General features: G+C 31.4%; 1 protein-coding gene across 2 annotated transcripts; it reads right to left on the bottom strand.

Moving 5' to 3' along the window:
* Positions 1-988: 988 nt before the first annotated feature.
* On the bottom strand, positions 989-3,851 carry LOC108455132 (uncharacterized). 2 transcript variants are annotated; one of them, XM_053019364.1, is made up of 10 exons: positions 3,624-3,851; positions 3,200-3,506; positions 3,041-3,124; positions 2,716-2,970; positions 2,499-2,634; positions 2,260-2,422; positions 2,041-2,169; positions 1,760-1,954; positions 1,376-1,498; positions 989-1,295 (listed from the first exon to the last, which is right to left on the bottom strand). In XM_053019364.1, the coding sequence occupies exons 2-10, from the start codon at positions 3,480-3,482 to the stop codon at positions 1,182-1,184; spliced, it is 1,482 nt and encodes a 493-aa protein (XP_052875324.1). In that variant the 5' UTR covers positions 3,483-3,506; positions 3,624-3,851; the 3' UTR covers positions 989-1,181. The 2 variants fall into 2 exon arrangements, with proteins under 2 accessions (XP_052875324.1, XP_052875323.1); XM_053019363.1 differs by having other exon boundaries at positions 2,041-2,422.
* Positions 3,852-20,944: the final 17,093 nt, after the last annotated feature.

The following is a 20,944-nucleotide window of genomic DNA, read 5'->3' on the forward strand; positions in this document are numbered from 1 at the left end:
TAATACCCTATATGGTGTGTTGGGATGGTCAAAGATGGTGTGTAGCAAATGGGGGTAGGAAACTGCATCTAATTTTGATCTAATCTGTTTTGCATCGTATCTGAACTGTTGCAATAATACTGAGTATCATCTGTTTCTGATTCTGTTTCTGAATTTGGGAAATCACTTTTATATTTATATTGTTGTCTTGCCTTTACATCTGTTACTCACATTGACTTATAAACTCATTCTATCTGTTTAATTGAATTACAAGTAACCCACAGACTTAGAGGGCTCAGAGTGTTAGGAGTTCGGTCATCTCTCTTTTCTAAATATTTCACTATTTGTTTAAATTCGAACTAACATATGTTTTATTTCGGACTACGGGTTGTATGCTCGGATTTCCATGTTGGTTTAACTGGCTAAATGATTTTTGTATGACGAATTTTAAAATACTTAAAGGTTGGTTTTCCCTTAAACGTTTTGATGTAGCCTCCAGACTTAGTCTTAACATCTAGGCCAGATAGGGGGTGTTACATGTCCAACTTTTAATACTGCTAAAATTATTTTGTTAAATTTATATTCATTACAATGATTTTTTTTGTTACATTGCTACTAAGTGAATATTTTTATTGCTATTTCAAAATGATATACCAACAAAATTTAACAGTATTAACATTTGAACTTGAATTTTAAATTTAAAAAATAAAAAAACTAAATGAATTTGAAATTTGTAAAAAGTATAGGTACCTATTACATATTTTAACCCAAAATTTATCAAATAAGCATCCAAAATGATGGGAAATGTGTCCAAAACAACATGATTATATATTTGTTTCAAGTTTAATTTCAAGTTAAAACTCTCAATCAACTTTCCCAAAAAATCAAACGAGCTTCAATCTCCTATGAAAAATTCATATCCCTTGAATAGTGATTATATATTTGTTTCCATTGCTAATCTACTGTATACAAAATTAAAAGACAAGGACCCATTTGAAAATCATTGCTATTTGTGTGGTTTCAAACATAACAGCTTTGTAATTTTATTCCCAGAATTACACATTTTATACATTTGCACTGAAAAAAAAAAAAGAGTGTTTTTTCTTCTTCAAAAAGCTAGAAATTGCAGAAATGAATATCTTGTTAATACCAAGTTTTCTAAATCTTTCAATAGCCGTCTCCAGCATCATCGACAACCACCCTCAAGTATCGGCTCTAATCGTAAGCGTTGGTATTTGGCCGTTATCGCTAAAATCGATCTTATTTAACCTCAAACAGCACAAAACTTGCTCCGGCAGCTCTTCTTGTTTTTGTGCCTGATAAAGAAAAAACATGTTACGAGTTCGGGTTGGGATTATAGACGGTAAGTCTACGAGCAACCAGATTTGTGTCTTACCTGGATGGTTAAACCGAGATCAAGTATTCCGTTCTTCAAACGATCTCTGAATGACTCAAGTCCTTTCCTTGATATGTAACTGAAGCGATGAATGTCTAAATCGATCTCGAAGTAATCAGACCCCTGCATGAGAAATAGAATGAACGAATTCAGTGCATGGTGTATGCATTTAAATTCAGTGACGAAACTAAATGAAATCAATCGAGCAGAGTTCGAGTTTGCGAGCATGCTTCAAGAATCAACATGAAGAAACCGACACTGGTTGGAACAATGTCATGGAATGTTATTGGATCATACAGCCTGCACTACAGGAGCAGTTCGTCCAAGTCCGGTCATAGGATGAAAAATTCGGACTAAAGAACGAAGTTGAAGCATAAGATATACCTGATAAAATTCGTGCTGAGGGCGCGAGAGAACCGGCTTTTCGTTATAAGCATTTACGAGTTTCTTTTCGGTAGCATTCAGATTGAGATCATCAGGATTAACCAATCCAGCCATGATCTTTAGCCTTTCTCGGAACGGAACGGTGGTCTCTTTCGTGAATCCTTTAATCTTCTCCATCTCGTCATCGACAAATTTCTGGAATAAAAGCAGTAACATCCTCAAGTTCGGTACGGGGAGTGTTATAAAATCGATTAAAGATGATGGAATCTTATAATGTTTACCTTGATGCTCTCTTGATATTGCTCGGAGATGACGGTTTCGATATTCTCGGAAGCTTTGAAATAAAGAACAAGACTCATTCCTTCACCATCAGCGTCACCGAGGAACATTGCAGCGGGATAAGTAGGCAACTGCAACAGGTGACATGACACTAGACGATAGCAAGATCCGATGTAATGAATTAAACCGAGCATTTTTCTATCGGTATGTCGAGAACTTACTTGAATATTAACAATTAGAAGAGGAGGGATTTTCTCATTGAGTTTTCCATTAGGAAGCTCGACATGTTGTGCGATGTGATGTATCTTTCTCGGGCAGATAAATAAGTCGACGCCTATCGGAGTATATGGAGAGAAAATCGGAGCAGGGCACTTTTGTTTATCTCTGTATATGACCAAACAAATCAATGAATAACATCGTCGGAAAATATCAGCGGTTAAAGGAGGAATCGGTAGCATACTTGAAATAAGTCTCGCCTCGGAGTTTAAACGTCGAGGGCGGAATCTCAGACCAATATCCTTGATTTAGTCTATCATCTTTGTTACACGGAATTATAGATCCAGCTTTGGGACGAAATAAAAGCCGTTTCGCTGAATCTACATTATACATATACAAAAACTAGGATTATCGGAAAGTACCATCGGCGAAATTTCATTCGGAAAAACGAAATAACTTACGTTCATCGAAACTGTCTTCCGCATCACATGACCCTTGCCTAACGGAAAGCCTATAAACTGATAACTTTTTCTCGTATCGTACGCTTTTCTCTTCCAAATCACTACGCCTATCCTCTTTGGAACCTTTAAAGCTTCCTCCGTTAGGATGATCGACTTTTAAAAAACTTTCACGGTATTCTTCGTATTTACACTTGCCATCCACAAAGCACGACGAACTTTCGTATTGAATCACCTTACCACTTGACGGAATACCATCTAGCATATACGGACATGAGTACGTGAATATGACTCGAGAAAAAGAAAATGAGGTTCAATGTTTGGTTACCTCCGTGAATGCTAATGAAGTCATCATCGGAATCGTCTTCCAGCATACTACACGAATCGAACCAAGCATCGTCTTGGCAGCAGCCTGTTACGGAAAAAAACTTAAATTCAGTTGATTCATGTAATCATTCATCTTTACATAAAAAATATTAGATTTTACCGTTTGATTTGGCATCGAATTGGCTACGATGCCATTGCATTTGGGTGACATGATATGTTGAGTTTGAAACCTCAGATATTCTACGAGTGAGGGTTGCACCCTTCTCGAAATCCATATGCATGTATCCGCCAACCGCGATGTCTGTTACACGGGCATTACTATTCCTTTTCATCGGTCCATCCGTTAGGGCACTGGAAACCTTTCGATGGGATTTCCGAGACCGACGACGGTGCCTTCTTTGTGCTACGATTCTTTTAGCGGGTGTTGACGCACAACTCCCCATTATGACTACTTACTTAGCTCAGCCCTATAGGTGAACACACACACACATATATATAACCATTATAATAAAGAAAACCCAGAAAATATAAGTAAAAATACCCCAAAAAAAGAGATTAAAATTAATAATAAAAAAAATGCATACCTTGAGGAGAAAGAAACCAAAAAAATTAATTAAAGAAAATGAAAGAAACCAAAAAAATTAATTAAAGAAACTGAAGCCTTATGCTTTGCAGCAATGAAGGATCTCAAAATCTCTCCTTCTCTCTAAGATTCTTCGCAGAGAAAAGGAGAGAAGAAAAAAGAAGAAGAAGCAAATATGTTAACGCATATGGGTCGGGTCGGAATTTTTATAAGTTGGAATTTTGGATTTGTCGATTTTTTTTTTTTTTTGGGTCTCCTTGAATTTAGCTTTCTTTTTCTTTTATTTTTGGGTTGCTATGTAATAAAAGATATTTTAGCTGGATTTTTTTTTAAAATATCTTTGTCTCTTTTCTTAAATTTTATCTTTTCTTTTTTCTGTTCCTCGTAATTTTAGATTGTTAATGTTGTCTGAAAACGACAGTCACTTTTTTGGGTAAATATTTTGTTTGTTTCGATTTCCTTTTCATTTTCCAAAAAGTATAAATTTTTAGTAGGTTTCAGTTGTTTTATAGTAAGTATTATTTGAATTTTAACTAAAATTATATTTTATTATAATTTAATTTGTAGATTTAGTATAAATGATGAGTATCTAATTCTTTGTATACGTATATTACGATGGAAAATTTTGCTTCACAAAAATTGATTGTTTATTTGAATTAAATTATCGACTAAGTATGAGTTTTAAAAAATGTGGAATTTAAAAAAAAAAAAAACTAAAGATTAGTTCAAAAATCACAACTCGGTCAAATCTTTCGCATAAATAATGTGCTAAAACTTATTAATGATGATGACATGAAGACAATGATAGCAACACATTGCTCAATTGGGAATATTGAAGCGAGGTTACATTCCTAGTTGGGTGCTATTGAACTAGGAGTACAAGGTTGTTAATCTTCCATGTTCATCTATACTTGTTCATATTTCCTTATTTGTGGGTCAATATTACACTAAAAATGATTTTTCACGAAATTTCAAAAATATAATGAAAAGATAGTTGTTGAGTTTTTATGACATTTTTTTAATGAAAAGTAATGAAAAATTTTTGTGACACTGAAAAACTTCAAAAAAGTGATCTTTTGTGACAATTTAAATGTCACGAAAAGTCAAAAGCCTCACAAAAAGTGTTATATTATGTTACTTTTATAAGCATTATGTTCGACGAATTAAAACGTCACAAAAAGTTTATTTATTTGGTGATGTTTAAAAATGTCATAAAAAGTTAGACAAAAAAAATTCAAAAATAAGTAATCATGTTTTCAAGTATAAAACAAGAAAGAAAAATAAAATAAAGGAAACCACACATGCAACATTGAATATACTACATATATCAAACTGCTTTTATGAAACAAAAATAAAATAAAAAGGTTTGAGTAATTAGATTTAAATTACAAATGCTATAACTTGTTAGCATGTCTAATAGAACCATTAGGTCCTCTTGTCTTGGTTTTATTGGTTCAAGGAAACGAGAGATCTACAATATAGGAAATTCTTATTGCAAACCAGAGATGGGAACAATGTGGTGGCAAAAGCAGTGAAAGAAGTAAATCTTTATTTTGATAGTTTTAGGAAGATTATTTTGAAAGACGTTTTTTATGTACCTAATTTTCAAAGAAATTTAATTTCTGTTGCATGTTTATTTCATACATTTAGCAGAAAGTGTTCTCTTATTTTTCTTGGATGGATGAAAAATAATCTCTACTCTATCAAACCAAAGATGTACTCACTACTTGAAATTGAACTAGTGAAAAAGAAACTTAAAACTTCTCATCCTGATGAAGTGTACCTCTAGCATTTAAGACTTGGTCATATTAACTAAGATAAAATCACTAGACTTGTGAAAGATAAAACTTTAAGTTCACTTCAAGGGATTCATCTTCCACAATGTAAATCTTTCTTGGAAGGTAATGACCAATAGACTTTTTAATATGAAAGGTACAAGGGTCACTCAACTCCTAGAACTTTTGTACATTAATGTATGCAGTCTCATGAACAATAATGAGCATGAAGTTTATGATTATTACTTAACCTTCATAGATTGTTATCTTAGATTTGGATATGTTTACCTAATACATTGTAACGACCCGATTTCCAGTGGTATTGAAAATTGTGGTTTCAGGACCTCCTTTTTGAAAACCGAGTTCGTAAATATTAAATAAAGATATTTACGAAGTTAATATATTGATAAATTGAAATTTAGATAATTAAATTAGTTGAAATTATAGTTAACTAAGGCCTAGAGACTAAATTATAAAAGTTTAATCGCTATAGATTTTTAATTAAGAAATAACTTGGGGACTTAAATTGCAATTAGCCAAAGGTCTAAGATTGTAATTAGACCCTTTAGAAATAAGATATAGTGGACAGTAATAATGGTTGTTGATAAATTAAGTAAGCGAATGTTAATTAAGATTAAAACATAGTTAATTAAACTAATTAAAACTTAATCTAAGTATATATATGTAAAATAAATGGAAGGAGAGATGAAATATAGTATTCTCCAACCGGCCAAGCAAATAAAAAAGAAAGGAGGATGCCATTTTTAAGGGTTTCAAGCTTTTGGCCTTTAATTCAAGGAAGTCCTTAACCATTTTTCTTTGATTTTTATGGAAATTGAATCATGGGAGCTTGATCTAGCTAACTCATATACTAATTTGTAAAACAATTAAAGTTTTAAGAAGTTTTCATTGTTGATATCTTGAAGAATTAGGTGTGAAATTGATAGAAATTAAGCTTAGTTTAAGAAAACGACTAAATTGTAAAGCTTAATTGTTGATTTCGTACATTAGGGACCAAATTAAATAAAATAAAAGATTGTTATGAAATTTCAGTAAGGATGGTAAATAGTGGGTCCTTAATGAGTATATATGAAATCGAGTTTTAATCTAAAGCTCTAGATCAAATGTTATGTTGTCCCAAGTTTAGGGACTAAATTGAAAAAATTGTAAAATATGCTTGATATTGTATTTGATTGTGATCTTAATGGAAATTGATGGTATTATATGTTTTTTTGATTATATTTAGCTAAATTCGACGTAGAACCATCAAGAGGGAAGGAAAAATCGAAAGTTATTGATGAGTAACTTGGAAATTCGGTTTGTATTTCTATGGTTCAGGATCAATTTAATTACTGCAAATTCTTGTCATTTTGCATTAAATAATTTTAAGGTGAGTTATTATTAGTGTCGAACCATATTTTTGAAAACGGGGTCGACTTTGGTTTTGGAAACGAAAACGAAAAAATGGGAGTCGCCACCAATCCTTTTTGATGAGGTGTGATCAGGTCACCTTAAATTAATCATTTTAATAAAAGTTAAGATTTACTAAAGCGATAATTTTGGTCTCGAAAATCAAAAATGAGTTCGAGTCGAGACATACGAGGAAGGATTAGCACCCTCGTCGCCCAAAAATTGGTACCTAGTTGATTAATTAATGTCTTAGTGTCGAAAATTGAAAACTTGAAAGACTTTGAAATACTATCCCTCTTTTGTAAAAAACGCTCAAATGTTAAAGACCTTCTCGTCTCAAACTGATGAAATGTCACATCCAGTAAGTTAGGACACGACATCTTGAACTTTTGAAGATGAGCTTGCCTTTTTATTTAAAATTCATGTATTTTACCCTTTTTTAAAAGGATTTCGGTTAGTTAGGGTAAACGAGGAAAATTGAAACCCAGTAAGTTAGGGCACGTTTCCTCGAATTTCCAAACACCAAATATTGCCTTTACTTGTGAAAAATCTTATTTCGAGCTAACAAAATGTCATACCCGGTAAGTTAGGGCACAACACCTCGTATTTCCGAGAATAAGCATTTTTTCAAAACTCGTATTGCGATTTAAAAGAATATTTTATTATTTAGGTTAAATGAGAAAAATCAAAACTCTGTAAGTTAGGGCACGATTTTCTTGAAATCCCAAATACGGATTATCATTTTTTATGAAAAAGTCATTTTCGCCGGGAAAAGGTTAATACAACATAAGTTTGTAATAATAAGATAAATAAGGCATAAACAAATATAAATTTCGATATTGACAGGCATGACAGAAGGAGCATAGAGGCGAATGTGAATGATAACGATGGTAAGAGCATAAATAAAATAAATGAGTAAAACGAATAAAAGGGAAATAATGAATAAGCTAAGAAATATTTGAAATTAAAAAGAGTTAGCAATGAGATAAATAAAAATCATGTAAAACTATTTAAAAATGATAGTACAGTAAGAATAATGATAATAATTTTAATAGTAATAACACAAGTAATAAATATTTTAAAGTTTGGAATGATATATGAAAATGTATATATGTATGTGTATATATAAATAAATAACGTGTCTTGTGAGTGATGAATAAAAATAAATGAGTGTATTTGAAGAGTAATAGATAAAAATAGTATAGTAATGATAATATGATAGTAATAATAACAATATAGTAATAGTAGTAGTAATAGTGATAGTAATAAAAATAATAGTAATAAAGATAATAATAATAATAATAATAATAATAATAATAATAATAATAATTAAAATAATCATAATATAAAATTTGAAAAAAAAATATATATATATATATAATATACATAAGTAAATAAATAATGAAATACAAATAATAATAAAATAAACAAACCAAAGATTAAAAAGATAATTAGATAGAGAAACATATAAAACAAAAAGGTTAAAAATTGAAAATAAAATAAAACAAATAAAATAATGGTAATAATAATAATAAATGGTAAAACATAATAATAATAATATGAATAATAATAACGATAATAAATAATAGCAAGAATAATAATAGTACTGATAATAGAAGATAATAATAGTACTATAATAAATAATAATAATAGATTAAATTAATTAATTTAATTAAAATATTGAAATAACAAAAAAAAGGACTAAATTGAACCTAAAATGAAAGTTCGGGGCCAATTCAGAATAAAACAAGAGTAAAAGGGCCAATTTGAACACACGAATAATAAGGAGGGACTAAAGGAGAAAATATCCCCTCCCTCCTAAACGCAGCATTTTACATGGGACCAAAATGAAGGAAAAAACAATATTACAGGGTAAAATTAAAAATAACGAAAGACTTAATCGTAAAATTGTAAAAAAGAGGAAGGGCTAAATGCGCAAATAGCCCCTTTTCCAAAAACACGCGGATCCTAGAGGGGTCGGGTCGGATTCGGGTCGACCAAGGCAAAACGAAACCGTTTTGGGGTTTAAGGACCCCGGCCAAAACGACGTCGTTTTGGCCCTCTATTTAAGCAAATTTTCCCCCCAAAAAATTCATTTCAACACCTCTTTTTTTAAAAAAACTTCTCTCTCTCCCTTTTCTCTGAAGCCTCTCTTTCTTCGTCCAAACTCCGGCGAGCCACCGCCGTGGGCTCTGTCGCCGGCAACCGCCGTTCACGGTGGTTGGAGCCAAAAAATCTCACTTTTAGGCGATCCAGAACAGGTACGGTCTCCCTCCCTTTTTTATGTATTTTTATATATATATGTATCGAAAATAAAAAATGAAATCTTTATATCTATGTATAGTTTCGACGAATGAAAATAAAAGGAAAAAAAATGGAACCTTGGCACGTTTGAGTCTGCTTTTTTCTTCAATGCTTATTGTTTTTCTTTTAAAATTGTCTACTGCTTGTATTTTTAAAATTGCCGAATCTACAAACTGATTTTTGCTTGGCTTTTTAAAGCCATTTTACATGATTTTTTATTATTATTTGTCTCTTCTCTATTTAATTTGCAGGTGCAAGTGGAGGCAAACTTGGGCGGTGGTGATGCGATTGTGGCAGTGGGGTAGGTGGTGTTGCAGGTGGTGACAGAGGGCAGTTGGCCATAGGGGTGGCGGCTAGCTAGTTTTTTAGGGTTTTTTTTATAAAGTATTGGGCTAGGGTTAGTGATTTAATTTTGGGTTTGTTGGGATAGGTTGAAATTGGGCCGGGCAATTTGGGCTTTCTACAATTAGTTATTTGAATTGAATTGCTAACGTTGAGATTGAATATCGAGACAAGGACTAAATTGAATAGAATAGAAAGTTTCATGATTTTCTTGATATGTGATAATTGGTATGGCATTGGGTTGAAGCATGTTATAAATGTTATGATATTGTGAAATGTTGATGCATTGAGAATATTGGAATGTAAATTGACTTGCATAATGAATCAAAAATTAGTTATCCTTTAGTTGTTCGAACCGAGTCAGATATAGTTAGCATGCCATAGGGTCAAGATATTGATTGAAAACCATTTTTGTCGAGCAACCTGGGTTGGTAGTATGTACATGTTAGCGTCATCTTTGTCGGGCAACCTGGGGTGACGAATTCGTGTATCCATTCTGAGTCCGTGTCTGGTTAATAGGGTTAAAAATTTATGAAATGACTAAATGATATATGAAATGAAATGTTATTGAATTGTGTAATACGATAGCATGTGAAAGATTGTGTGAAAAGAATTTAAAACGAGCCCTAGGGGTCGACTGAATATGATTGAGCTAATAAGCTTGTAATGATTAAAATGATCAAATGAAAATTTAGTATAAATACATGTATACATCTTGGTGATTGTATATGATTTAGGTGTTTGTGTAAACAATGGAAATATGAAACGGATTTGTGCAAATTAAGTAGTATTGTAAATTTTGGTAAGAATATACATATGAATTGGTTTTAATTTTGGACATATACATGTTGATATGAAAAATGAAAGTATTTTGGCATGAATTGACTTAAATTATGGAAATACCACTGAGCATTTTCACTTAGTGTATGATTTTTTTTCTCCGTGCCCAGGTATAGTACATTCCAAAAGTTCCAGCAGTAGATCCAACATCCAGGAAGTGATCCTCAACTCAACAAAGTTTATATAATCCTATTTTGTTGTGTATGGCATGTACTTAAGTTGAGTCGATTTTCAATTAATATGTGAGTTGTGAACTTTTGGTTTGGAATTGGTATTTTGAAAGTGGCTATATGTTGGCTTATTGCAACTTAGGTTGTCACAATATTTTCTAATTCATAAATTGTAGTATGTTATAAGTGTATATGGTAATGTATGTATATATAGGTATACTTATGCTAAGTAGTTTAGTGGTTAGCATGATGAAATTGTTTAAGTTTTGAATGAAAATAATGGAATGAATAGAATGTATATATGTATAAATGGTATTATGGTTAAAATTGAACCCATTGGATGTGTATGTTTGGTTGAATATATGTTAGGGAAGGGAAATTGGTTGGTTTGATCTTGTAGGTTGGTGTCAAATTGGTACCATTTAGAACAATATTTAACATTGTGACATTGAACGATTATTGTCGCAACAAGATCAAGTAACCATGTCACAGCGTGGCGTCGAACATTGGTTGTTGTGACGAAGCCAAGTTAGTATGTTGCGTCACGATGAAGAACCCTTGAAGTTATGACATCAACCTGGAATTTTGAAAATATTACAGTTTAGTCTTAATTCAACCTAATGTTAATAATAAAACTTTCGTAGGCTTGTGTAAGAACCAGAAATTAAAGTAAACCGTATCTAATGCTTATATTGTTGGGAAATATGCCCATATTGTAGTAAACATGTAACTATTTTCTATGTATTTGAACGATGAATAAATAAATTTCATATTTCATGTTATGTCTTTTGTATTTATGTCTTTCATATTTTACATGCATAGCAAAATTGTGAAAAACAAATATTAACTCATTGATTGTCTAATTCAAACTGACGATAAGTGGCATTGTAAGAACGTTTACATTGTGAGAAAGATAACTTATTTTAGTAGATAATCTAAAATAGCCCATAATCCCGTAAAAAAATCAAAGTGAACATTTGATTCAAATACAGAGAAGAATTATTACGTCGTCTACAATTCCAATTGAGGAGATGGCTAGTCTTGGCTATTGGAGCAGTGGACTCCATGGGTAGAGACATAGATGTATTCATTGGCAGAATGATAAATTGAGCTGGACCCAAGATGAATTAATTCTAAATTAATTCACTTGTGACATTCATGGACCTAAATCCTGAGTTAGACACCAACCATGCCTATGTAAGTCATATGCTTCGATATAAGTGGAGGCTTATGCTCTAAAGATGATTGAGTTGATAGTCGGTATGTTGGGTACATGACTTGTGTATAGCATGACTTTACTAGAACAGTGGAATTCATAGCTCAATTAAAGAGTTAATGATATCTTCTCATTGGCATTGTATGGATTGATAAATATGGAACGTGACCACGAGTTGCTTGTTCTCAAACGAGCAACTTATCACAGTCATTTGTTGACAGTGATCATATTAATCATTAAGAAAATACAATGGTGACAATGAGATAAAATAGTTGGACAGTCATGTATTGAGTGAACAAATTTAACTCAAAGGAATCAAAGATATCATATGAGGGTAACACACACATGATGAGGTCATTGGACAAAACAGTTGGATTAATTGCTTTCGTAAAGAGTATATAATAAGGAGTTTTCAATCATGGTACTTCTTGTGGACTGACTTCATGATTAAGTAATTGTGAATTATCGAAACGATGCTTCTGAACATCATTGCAATCACTAGAGCCTAATTGTATATGTCTGATTGGTCTCTCCGCTAGCTTAATAAAAGCTTGATCGGACTCCATTTGAATCAGAAGGAAATTCTACGACTTTGGGAATAATTTAATTGAGTTGATTTATTCGATGTGGAATTAAATTAGGTGGTCGTGAGAATTGCTCAACTAGAAAATTTGATTAAAAATTTTCTGAAAAAATTAATTAAAAAAATTTAGTGATTTTTGGGAAAATTAATTTTGATCAAGTAAAATTCAATTAATTAAAATTAATATAATATTTTTGGAAATTAAATTTCAAGTTAGACAATTGGCCCATTCGGTAATTGAACTTGGAAATTGGACCTAAGATAGAAAATTGGGCCAGTGAACCAAAAACCAAGACCAGATCCAAAAACTGGTCAAACTAGGTCTGGTATGTGAAGTCAGGTCGACAGTCCAACCGGTGGTTGGACCGGACCAATCGGGCCGTCACTAGGTTCGGACCGAATTGGGAATGTCACATCCCAAAAATTGGGTTAGTCGAATTGGGTATTAGATTGTGGGCTCGAGAGAAAAATTGAGTTTAATATCATAGAAATTAAAATAGGATAAAATTATTAATTAAATAATAATAGTAATAATAAAAAATTAGAATAATTACTGGGTCAAGAATTGGGTATTGAAAATTTGGATTAGGTGGTCGATTATTAAATAGCTTAAAACATATTTTAAAAATAAAATCGGGTTTGAAAACAATTGAGGAAAAATGTGTTTTAATTAAACTAAGGACTGATTTGTAAAACAAAGGAAAACTGAGAGTTTTTAAAAGGTAATTTCTCTTTAATTTTTTTTTAAAAAAAATTGCTCATCTTTTCCCTCTTTAACACCCCCACGTCCCATTCACCCCCGTTTAGTTTCACATTCAAAAAAAATTCCAAATCCAAATATGATATTTTCTCTCAAAATTAACTCATCCTTGGTGATTTCCTAGCTATTTGAATACCTCAACACCTTCCAATTTTAAGAAAAAAAAATCATTAAATCCTCATCAAGTTCATCATTATTCTTTTCATGTTCAACTTCGAATTAGCTCCACAACTTTTTGTTTTCTTCAACTTGAGGTAATGTCTTGACTTATTATGATTGGATTAAGGTTGATGTTTTTTTAATTCGAAATTTAATCGAGTGTGTAAATAGTTTTTAAGATTTAAAGCTGTTTAATTATAATTTAGTTCAACATGGTCAAATCCAAAATAATGAGTAAATATACTATTTTTGATTGATTTCCAATCTATTTTTAACTAAATAGAACGTATTTGAACTCAATTTGATAGATTGGTAATGAATTTTATTGAATTTCAAATTTTCCTTTCTATGTGTTCATATAAGCTTGATTTTTCCTAAAACTTTAAATTCATAAGATTGGTAGAATTAAAGGTTTAAAAGTGAAATTAGATGATATTTAGGAATATTATAATTGAAATTAAGGCTTAGAGATAAAGTTAAGTGGTTAACCACCTATTTCGACAAAACTAGTTAAATTTTCGGTATGAGAAAAATGAGCTTAGAGTGGTGATTTTTCTGCTTTTTTTTTTAGTTTAAGGCTGTTAATAATGATTTTATATTGTTTTTAATGTGTATGCAAAGTTTTGGATTCATCGAGAGGTTTCACGAGCAATGCGAAAGGGAAAGAAAAGCTTGTTTGACATTGTCGTGCAAGAGGTATTGACTAAGGTTAGTGGTTTGATATACTACATTTAAACTCTTGTGCACAGGCTAAGTTAACTGATAAGTCGTAATTTATACATATTTTTATCCCATGCTTAGCACATTTTTGGATGAATTATCATTAGATTTATGGAATTTGATGCTCCTAATCCTTTAATTTCATGTTTTATACTTAGGTGAGCATAGGAGAGCAAAAAGAGTGAGAAACAGACCAAAAATGAAGAAAATGGGTCAACATGGGAAATCAACACGGCTGGACTTCTTCACACAGGTAGACCACACACCGTGTCTATTTAGCAGACTTTAACACGGCCTAAGCCACCCTACACGAGCGTGGCACACGACCGTGTCCCTGTCGAGCCTAAGTCTAATTCTACTAAAAAAAGGCCACTTTTAAGGGTTTGGAAGCATTCTAAAGCCTATATAAACACCGAGGAGGCACCTAGAGGCAAACACACGGAGTAGGAGACAAGGAATTACTTGAAGAAAGCCGATTGATCCATCTCAGAAGCTGGATTCTCCTTCAAGACTGAAGATCTCCCTTCAATTTCCTTCAGGGGTTTTTGGGTTTCTTTATGTTTTGTTATTATTATTCTTCTGAGATGTTTTCTTTTACACATATGAACTAAATTCCCTAAATACCTAAAGGGGATGAAACCTAAGAATCTTGTTACTATTTTTTGAATTATATGATAAATACTTGATTTGTTCTTAATTATATGTTCTTAATTCTTGCTTTAATATTCTAGGATATTAATTCAAGTATTGATGTGCTTATTTAGAGGAGAAAAAGTCACTGTCTAAGAGTAGATCTAGCATAATTAAGCGAATTTAATTGCACCTCTGGACATAAGGCGACATAAATTTGCCGGATTAGGGTCAAACCTAATAAGGGAATCTATAGATCGAGTTAATGCAACACTAAGGGTTTTAATTAGAAAGAGATTTCAATTAATCTACCTAGGGTTAGACGTTGTTAGTCTCGAGAGAGATAATAATATAAATTAGGGATTTCTACCGATCGAGTTGAGTGAATAAATCGTTTAGTTCAAAGTCAAATAACAAGTGAAGTCTAGGTGGATTCTTCCTTAGGTATTGTCTAAATCAATCAGTTTTCCCAAAAGTATTTCCCCAATTTACTTCCTGTGCATTCTTAGTTTAGTTAATTAGTTTAGATAAAGCAAATCCCCTTATTTTTAGGCTAGATAATAAAAAGAAGGTTCATACTAGTACTTTTAGTTCCTGTGGGTTCGACATTCCTGTCTTGCTATAAGCTATACTACTGTTTGATAGGTGCGCTTGCCTTTATCGTGATAATAGTTAGTTTTCAAGTACGATCAATCATAAATATAAAACTTATCACGCACATCATTAACATATGCGAACCCCTACTTAATTAATATGCGAACATTAATTTCTCTTGGTACAAACCATTGCAATTTAAAATATACATGTAGTTATAAGAATAAAATAGGCAGGACATATCTGTAAACCATGTAGTTGACATGATAAATGTGTATGAATTGCGTATCTAATTATTGCGTTTGTGTGTGAGCTAAATATTAAAGGTAAGTTGAAGTACTAAAAGGTATGTGTATATATATAATAGATACATATAGGAGTTTTGTTATTTATATATAATAAATATGGGTTTTGGTGTTATATATATAATATTTATGAGTGGGGTTTATAATATATATATATATATATGCGTGTATGGGTGTTATATATAATATATATTTGGGTGCATGGGTGTTATATGTATAATATATCTGCGTGGTTACGCTATATATAATATATATGTATGGGTTTTATTATATAATATATATGCGTTTATCTAATATATGTATAAATGTATATGAGACTTTTAATGTATGCTAAAATTTGACGAGACAAAGGCAGCTAAATAGGTGTGTATATATATGTAATATATATTAGTATATAGTTTTGTAATGCTTATGACGGATATAAAATAAATAAATAAATAATATAATGTGGACTTCTATAATATATGAATTTTATTGATAATGTACATTTATGCATGGACGAACCTGTAAATGAATTATGAGTTTTACAATACTGCGAGCTTTGATTAGTGCAAAATTATATTATCATGAAATACTAAGTGCGAGCCAATTATATTTGTGTATTATGTTATATTGTGAACCGTGTTAACTTGGTGAATTATATTATTATGACGAACTATGTTAATTTGGTGATCTGTATTAATATAACACATTGTATTAATTTGTCAAACTGTATATTGTAAGGTTTTGAGTTGTATTGTATGTAAGCTAAGCTAAGCTATTGCGTGCCCTATGCTAAATAAAATATGCGAACCATGCTCTATTGCGAATCGTGAATTGCAAACTGTGTTATAATGTGCGAGCTCTGCTTAATTGTGAGCCTTATTATACTGAATATTGTTAATGAGTTAAAGAGATATCTTGGCATTGTGACCTTATAGAACCATTGGATATAGTTAGCATGCTTCAGGCTTGTGAGTACTCACCCTTTTTTTATTGCGATGAACATTGTAGCCTAGAGATGCGTTGTAGAGATAAGGGAATGTCGAGCATAGCTCCACTCACTGTAGATAGCATGGTATGTTTGGAGAGTTTGAGGATTCGTGCTACATTTATATCAGAGATAGTGTAGGGCTCTTTGAGTACAAAAGCGAGGCGTTATTAGGAGATCCATTTATCCAATATGTGGTGATAAAGTCCACTTATAGGTGGTGATAAAGTCCCCTATATGTTTCATAATAAAAAAAATGCCAATTTATCATTATTTGAGATATATGAGTTATGATGAAGCATGAACTGTTATTCGGTATGAACTGATATTTCATAGGAACTATTATTTTGCATGAGCTGTCATTTGGTTAGAACTGTTATTTCATATGAACAGATGTTTGGTATGAATTGATAATTTATGTGATTTGCCCATTTTATGTGAATTACTTATTATATGCGTACTGCTTATTTTATGAGAACTGTTGTGTCGTGTGAGTTACTATTTTGTGTAGACTGCAATAATATGTGAATTGTTATAGTTTGTCACTTTTTAACCTAGTTGATGTGTTTATTTATAGTATGTTTGAGCACTCATTGAGCTTCAATAAGCTCATCCTCTCTTTTATAACATTGTAGTGATATGGCATGCGATGAGGTGAGGAAGTGAGCTATCCAACTAATCTATAATGAGGTTACACCTAATTATGTTGATATGTTCCCAACCCAAATGAGGAAGTCAATGTGGGACCAAATTATGAGATTTAGTATTGGACTTACTTATAATTGTAGGGTTGTAATTGGACATTATGGACTTTTTAATTGTTTGGTTTAAAACTTTTATCATTGTGTTAGATAGATGATTGAATGATGGATTATGATTGTTTGATAATTGGTTTGGATAACTGTTTGACTAACTTGTAAATGCAAGTTGAAGAGTCACTAGTCATCAAGGTAAGCTTTAGGTGATTTATGTGTGATTTGGATACAAACATGTGCTTGGTATGCATGAGATGTAACACAGAAATTGGTCAAGTCATGTAAACTGTTAAATTTCTGCTAACTAATTAATTAATAATGTTATGATGTTTGCTATATGCTTTATTAAATTTTCCAAAAAAAGACTTATACATTTAATCCTACAATACTATTTCTAAACTTTGTGAAATTGAGTTTTTCCCAACATATTAATATATATTACATTTTAAATCTAATTATACGTTTTTAAACTAAACGGTTTTCCAAGGTCCCTACAAATATAGCATTTTAAAAATACCCTACTACATGCATGTATATTTAACTAAAGTTTCAAGGTAATTGTCTGTTAAATATTAAATTGTGAATTAGTCTTATTGTTGATTATTGAAGAGAGTAGCGCAACAGAAGCATGATATCAGGTTTTTATTAAATATTCCATGATTAATTGTGTAATGTGATTGGTCGGTTGGTGTGTTTTGTGGTGGTTTAAACAGAGAGTAACTTTGGTGGCTAACATAACGTTCAAATTTTAGGTCCGACCGTCTCGTTTGGGTTTGGGGCGCCACAGGCAACAGCCGAATCGGCTCTAGGTGTTGCACCTGAGATGGCTCCACTAGATACAATGGTGTCGACGACGGCATTCCAGTGGCCAACGGGTGGTCCTTCGACGGTTGAGTAGTGAAAAAATTACACTCCTACTGAGATTCTACCGGATAATTTGATTTCAGATTAACTATTCCAAAAATAATAATATTTTAATAGTTTTAATATTAAATTTAATTTACTACCTATCTTAATAGTGTTTTATTAATTTAATATTATAGTGATTATCTTAATATTAAATATAATCTAATATTTACCTTGATAAGTATTATATTAATTTAATATTAAAGTGAGTAAGTTTAATTATAGTTGAACTCGTAAACTCTTCTTATATAAATAGAGCCATGAGTCGTTATTTTACACATATACTTGAATTCAAGAGAAAGTTGTAGAGAGAAAATTCTCTAAAAAAATTATTTCAGATCTAGAGATATTTTTTATATTTACAACTTGACCCCAAAAGTTTAGAGAAATTAATTTCCCCACTAGTAATTTTGTGAAAAAAATTCTAGTTCGAAGCGAGCCCACACTCGGAAGACATGAGCTTGAGGATAGCGGAGAAGACTACTTGGTTGAAGCATTCATCCTAGACGAATCGAAAAGGTAAAATTTTGATTAAGTGTTTATTGCTTTAGATAACACAATCAAGTTCTAGTTTTAGAAAAAATTTAAAACTCTAATTTTTCCTTAAACTTATTTTCCATTGTGTTTTCCAAACCCGATTTTCCAACAAGGTATGCCTAGCACATGCATTGGATAATGATGCAAAGAAGTTGGATTCACAAACAAAATTTTGCATGTTTGTAGGGTATTCGAAAGAAATGAAGGTAGACTATTTTATAACCCGAAGCATTAAATAGTCAAGGTGTCAACACATGTTACTTTCCTAGAGGAAAGTTACATAAATGGTTTTATACCTCGAACTAGATTGTTACTATAGGAGCTTTGGGGAAATAAAGAAACCCCACACGAATTCGCATACTATAATTGTTTTTAGGGTAAACTACCAAGATAGTCACTCTAAAATTATTTCATTCTTGTTTTAGTCACTTTAATTTTTTTTTCAAATATAGCACTGTTGTTAGTAAGTATTCTTATTTTGGTCATTATTCTGTTAAAACCCAAACGAAAAGCTAACTAGGATGCCATGTATTGTTGATTGTTCTGCCAATTGTGTATATAATTAAATATTTCAAAAATTAATTATAAACCCCTATTTCCATCCCTCAACCCAAAATCAACCTTTAAACCCCAAAATTATTGAACCTTAAACCCTTGTTACCAACTCTAACCTCAAAATGAAATCATAAATCCCAAATCATTAAACCCTAAGCCCTTTTTTTCATCACATTTCATCAATATCCAAACAAAAATGCAGCAACAATCATACCAATGCCTCTACATTATTCGTTCTTTTTTTTCTGTAACACCTTCTACCCGTATCCGTTGCCGGAATAGGGTACGAGGCATTACCAGAGTTTACTGAGCATTTTCAGATAATTCTGAATAATTTATTATTCATATTCTGAAAATAATCATAATGTCCCTCTATTGGGCCCTTAAAGCCCAAAACATACATTTAAACATTCAATTCACATTCATGTCACATAAATGTATAATTTAAACATTCAATAACTCAATTCAAGTTGCACGAACTTACTTCATTGCTTATTCGTATTTATAGTTTTATTAATTCGAAAACTTTTTCTTTTTCACATTCAAGTCTCATATTTGAGCCACCCGGATCTTTATAAATAAATTTGATCATCATTTTTATTTATTTCATATTCTAATACATTCAATTAATCTCTAGGCAAAATTACTATTTTACCCCTAAACTTTTGATTAATGACGATTTCATCCTTAGACAAAGAAAAATAAAGTTCTTGTAATTAAATTCTTGTTTGAACCTAATTATTCTTATATATTGATAAAACCCATAAATTCTATAAAATAACAAAATTTTTCACAATTTCAACACTTTTTAATTTAATCCCTAAAATATGTTTTCACCCGATCTTGATCTAAATTAATAGTTTCATTCAATTTTATAATTTAAATAATAGAACAATTCATTTCCTTCATTTTGGTCATTTTTGACATTTTTACAAAATTTCCCTACAATTTTTTTCTTTTATTCAATTTAGTCCCTGAGTCTAAAACATACAAATTATCCATTTTAAATGTAAACCTATTAAGGGTGGCAACAAACAACAATTTGTATGTTACCCGGATGAAATATGAAATACTTCTCTAAACTTTTCATCCCGTTTGCTTCTGTTCGTTTGGTTACAACTCCTAAGTCTTTGAATCTCAAACTTACTTCATACTTCATCCGGAATTATTACCTTGTTGCTCTAACTTCAACAAGAGCTTCATATTGCATCCGGAATAATTACTTTGTTGCTCTAGCTTTAACAAGAGCTTCATATTTTATCCGGATAACTTAGTTATGTTTTTTTTTCTGTGTGAAAAACCCAACAAAACCCTTGCTAGCTGAAAATTCATATGTTTCTTTTCCTCCTCCTCCTCTCCATTCCACATCCTAAATGTATATAGCATTCTTATAAGTAACATTCTCTATGATCTCACTATTTACTTATAAATTTATTTAAAGCTGTCCATTCGTATCATAGTCACTAAATTATTTTTAATTTGAGCTAAAGAGATCCAAATTAAGATCCGTAAATTTTTCCTGAACCTTGACTCACATATCTTTCCACCATAAAATTTTCAGAATTTTTAGTTTAGCCAATTAGTCCAATTTATTCATTAAAGTTTCCCCTGTTTTACTATCCGACAGTTCTGACCTCTCTTCACTTAAAATTAATTATCTCACAGTACAGAACTCGGATAATGTTCTCGTTGGTTTATCTTGAAAATAGACTCATTAAGGGTTCTAAAAATATAATTTTGAGCCTCTAATTATTTTTCTCCAAATTTTTGTGATTTTCCAAATTCAGAACA

Source organism: Gossypium arboreum, chromosome 9, assembly GCF_025698485.1.
Source record: "Gossypium arboreum isolate Shixiya-1 chromosome 9, ASM2569848v2, whole genome shotgun sequence".
Lineage (NCBI taxonomy): Eukaryota > Viridiplantae > Streptophyta > Magnoliopsida > Malvales > Malvaceae > Gossypium > Gossypium arboreum.